Source organism: Brachycentrus maculatus, unplaced genomic scaffold, assembly GCF_059751285.1.
Source record: "Brachycentrus maculatus isolate JH-2025_06_01 unplaced genomic scaffold, ASM5975128v1 h1tg000848l, whole genome shotgun sequence".
NCBI lineage: Eukaryota > Metazoa > Arthropoda > Insecta > Trichoptera > Brachycentridae > Brachycentrus > Brachycentrus maculatus.
Window position 1 is genome coordinate 260,001 of NW_028281575.1, and position 1,468 is coordinate 261,468.

At 29.8% G+C, this 1,468-nt stretch overlaps 1 protein-coding gene across 1 annotated transcript in view; it reads right to left on the reverse strand.

Annotated features, from left to right (window-relative positions):
- The window catches only part of LOC148300046 (von Willebrand factor-like), a 5,561-nt gene extending 4,314 nt beyond the window's left edge, over nt 1-1,247 (reverse strand). The window contains exon 1 of the mRNA XM_088275335.1: nt 1,102-1,247. Coding sequence (XP_088131461.1) covers nt 1,102-1,174 — 73 coding nt within the window. The 5' untranslated portion in view covers nt 1,175-1,247. The remainder of the gene's footprint in view (nt 1-1,101) is intronic.
- Nucleotides 1,248-1,468: the final 221 nt, after the last annotated feature.

The window sequence follows — 1,468 nt, forward strand, 5'->3', positions numbered from 1 at the left end:
GGAAGTCTAAGCATTTACGAAGCTTAAGTCATAGGCTGGTTTAAGTTATCCTTAAACCAGCCTATGATGGTCGTAAGCCCCGTAAATGCCCAGACTTCCATATTCTTCTATATCTTTTTTGAGATGTCAAAAAATAATATGAAAAATAAATACTGTAATTGGAGATAATCCAGATTTCTGAATCAATATTTAGACACACTTAAAATGTTTTCAATGTATTTAGTTGTTATTTTGTGTAATCGGAAATTTATATTCACCGATTTCAAATCATATTCTGACTAATACAAGTCACTTATTTTAAAGCAACAAGTGTGTTCAGACATGCATATGTGACCAATTTCAAAGAATATAAAGTTTTCAGAAATGCACACTCATATATTATTAGAATTTATACACAAATTCCATTTCTTAAATAAATAATATCAAATCATAACTTTACTATATCGATTATTTATTTATTTTATAATACAATACTTAAACTAATTCAATTAAAATTCATTTTGTAAGGAAAAAAAATACATAAGATCATGGTTTTTCAGCCCTGCCTTCTTGTGTTTATAACAGAATTTTGTCTAGCCTCACACCAGTCTGATCAGTCGGTTACGACAAAACCCTGGTCGCTGATGAAATGAAATCCAAGTGGAAAAAACTATTTATTTGTTTTTTTTTAACTAAACATTTGTATGTATAATACCACTTAAGGTGTTTTATTTCATTTTGCAGATTAGTTTCGAAAACTCGATGTTTTCATCTACAGACGAATGCATGATGGGTCACCAATTTTAAAACAAATGGAAAAATAATAAAAAGTTCAGAAAAATTAAAGTAACAAAGTTCAAAGCAAAGTCTGTAGAAACCTTCATGAGATGCCAAATTTAAATCATATTGAATGTTCAGACATACACAAGTCACCATTTTCAAAGCATAAAATGTTTTCAGACATACATAAGAAACGAATTTACCAGCGTTTTTATATGTATCGAGGACGAGCTACCGGAATTTTTAATGCAGACTCTTAGATCTTTTAAATGAGTTGAACAAGACCATATGGCAATTTTATTATCCAAAAAAATATATTATACAAATGAAATAAACACTCACGACGACGCTCCGAGCTTTGAGCCCAAGATGTGGAAGCAACACATGCCAGTAAAATGAAGATCGACGAATTCATGATTCTTCTTAGTTCTTCAAAACTACCTTTGATATAAAACTTTTGCTGTATCCTGCGAAAATAAAAAAAAAAGAATGGAAAATTTATACAGAGAGAAAAAAGCAGATGAAGAAGGAAAAATGAGAGTTTGATTAGGAAAATTACTGTAATGATAGACGACTTTGAGGAAATAGTTGAATGGAGAATACTTACATGTGTGTTGTATGACATATCGCTCACTCCTTTCAAGAACGTCATAAATCAAAAAACTTGATTTTTCAGGAGAACGTTTAAGTTTAAAAATATAATACAATT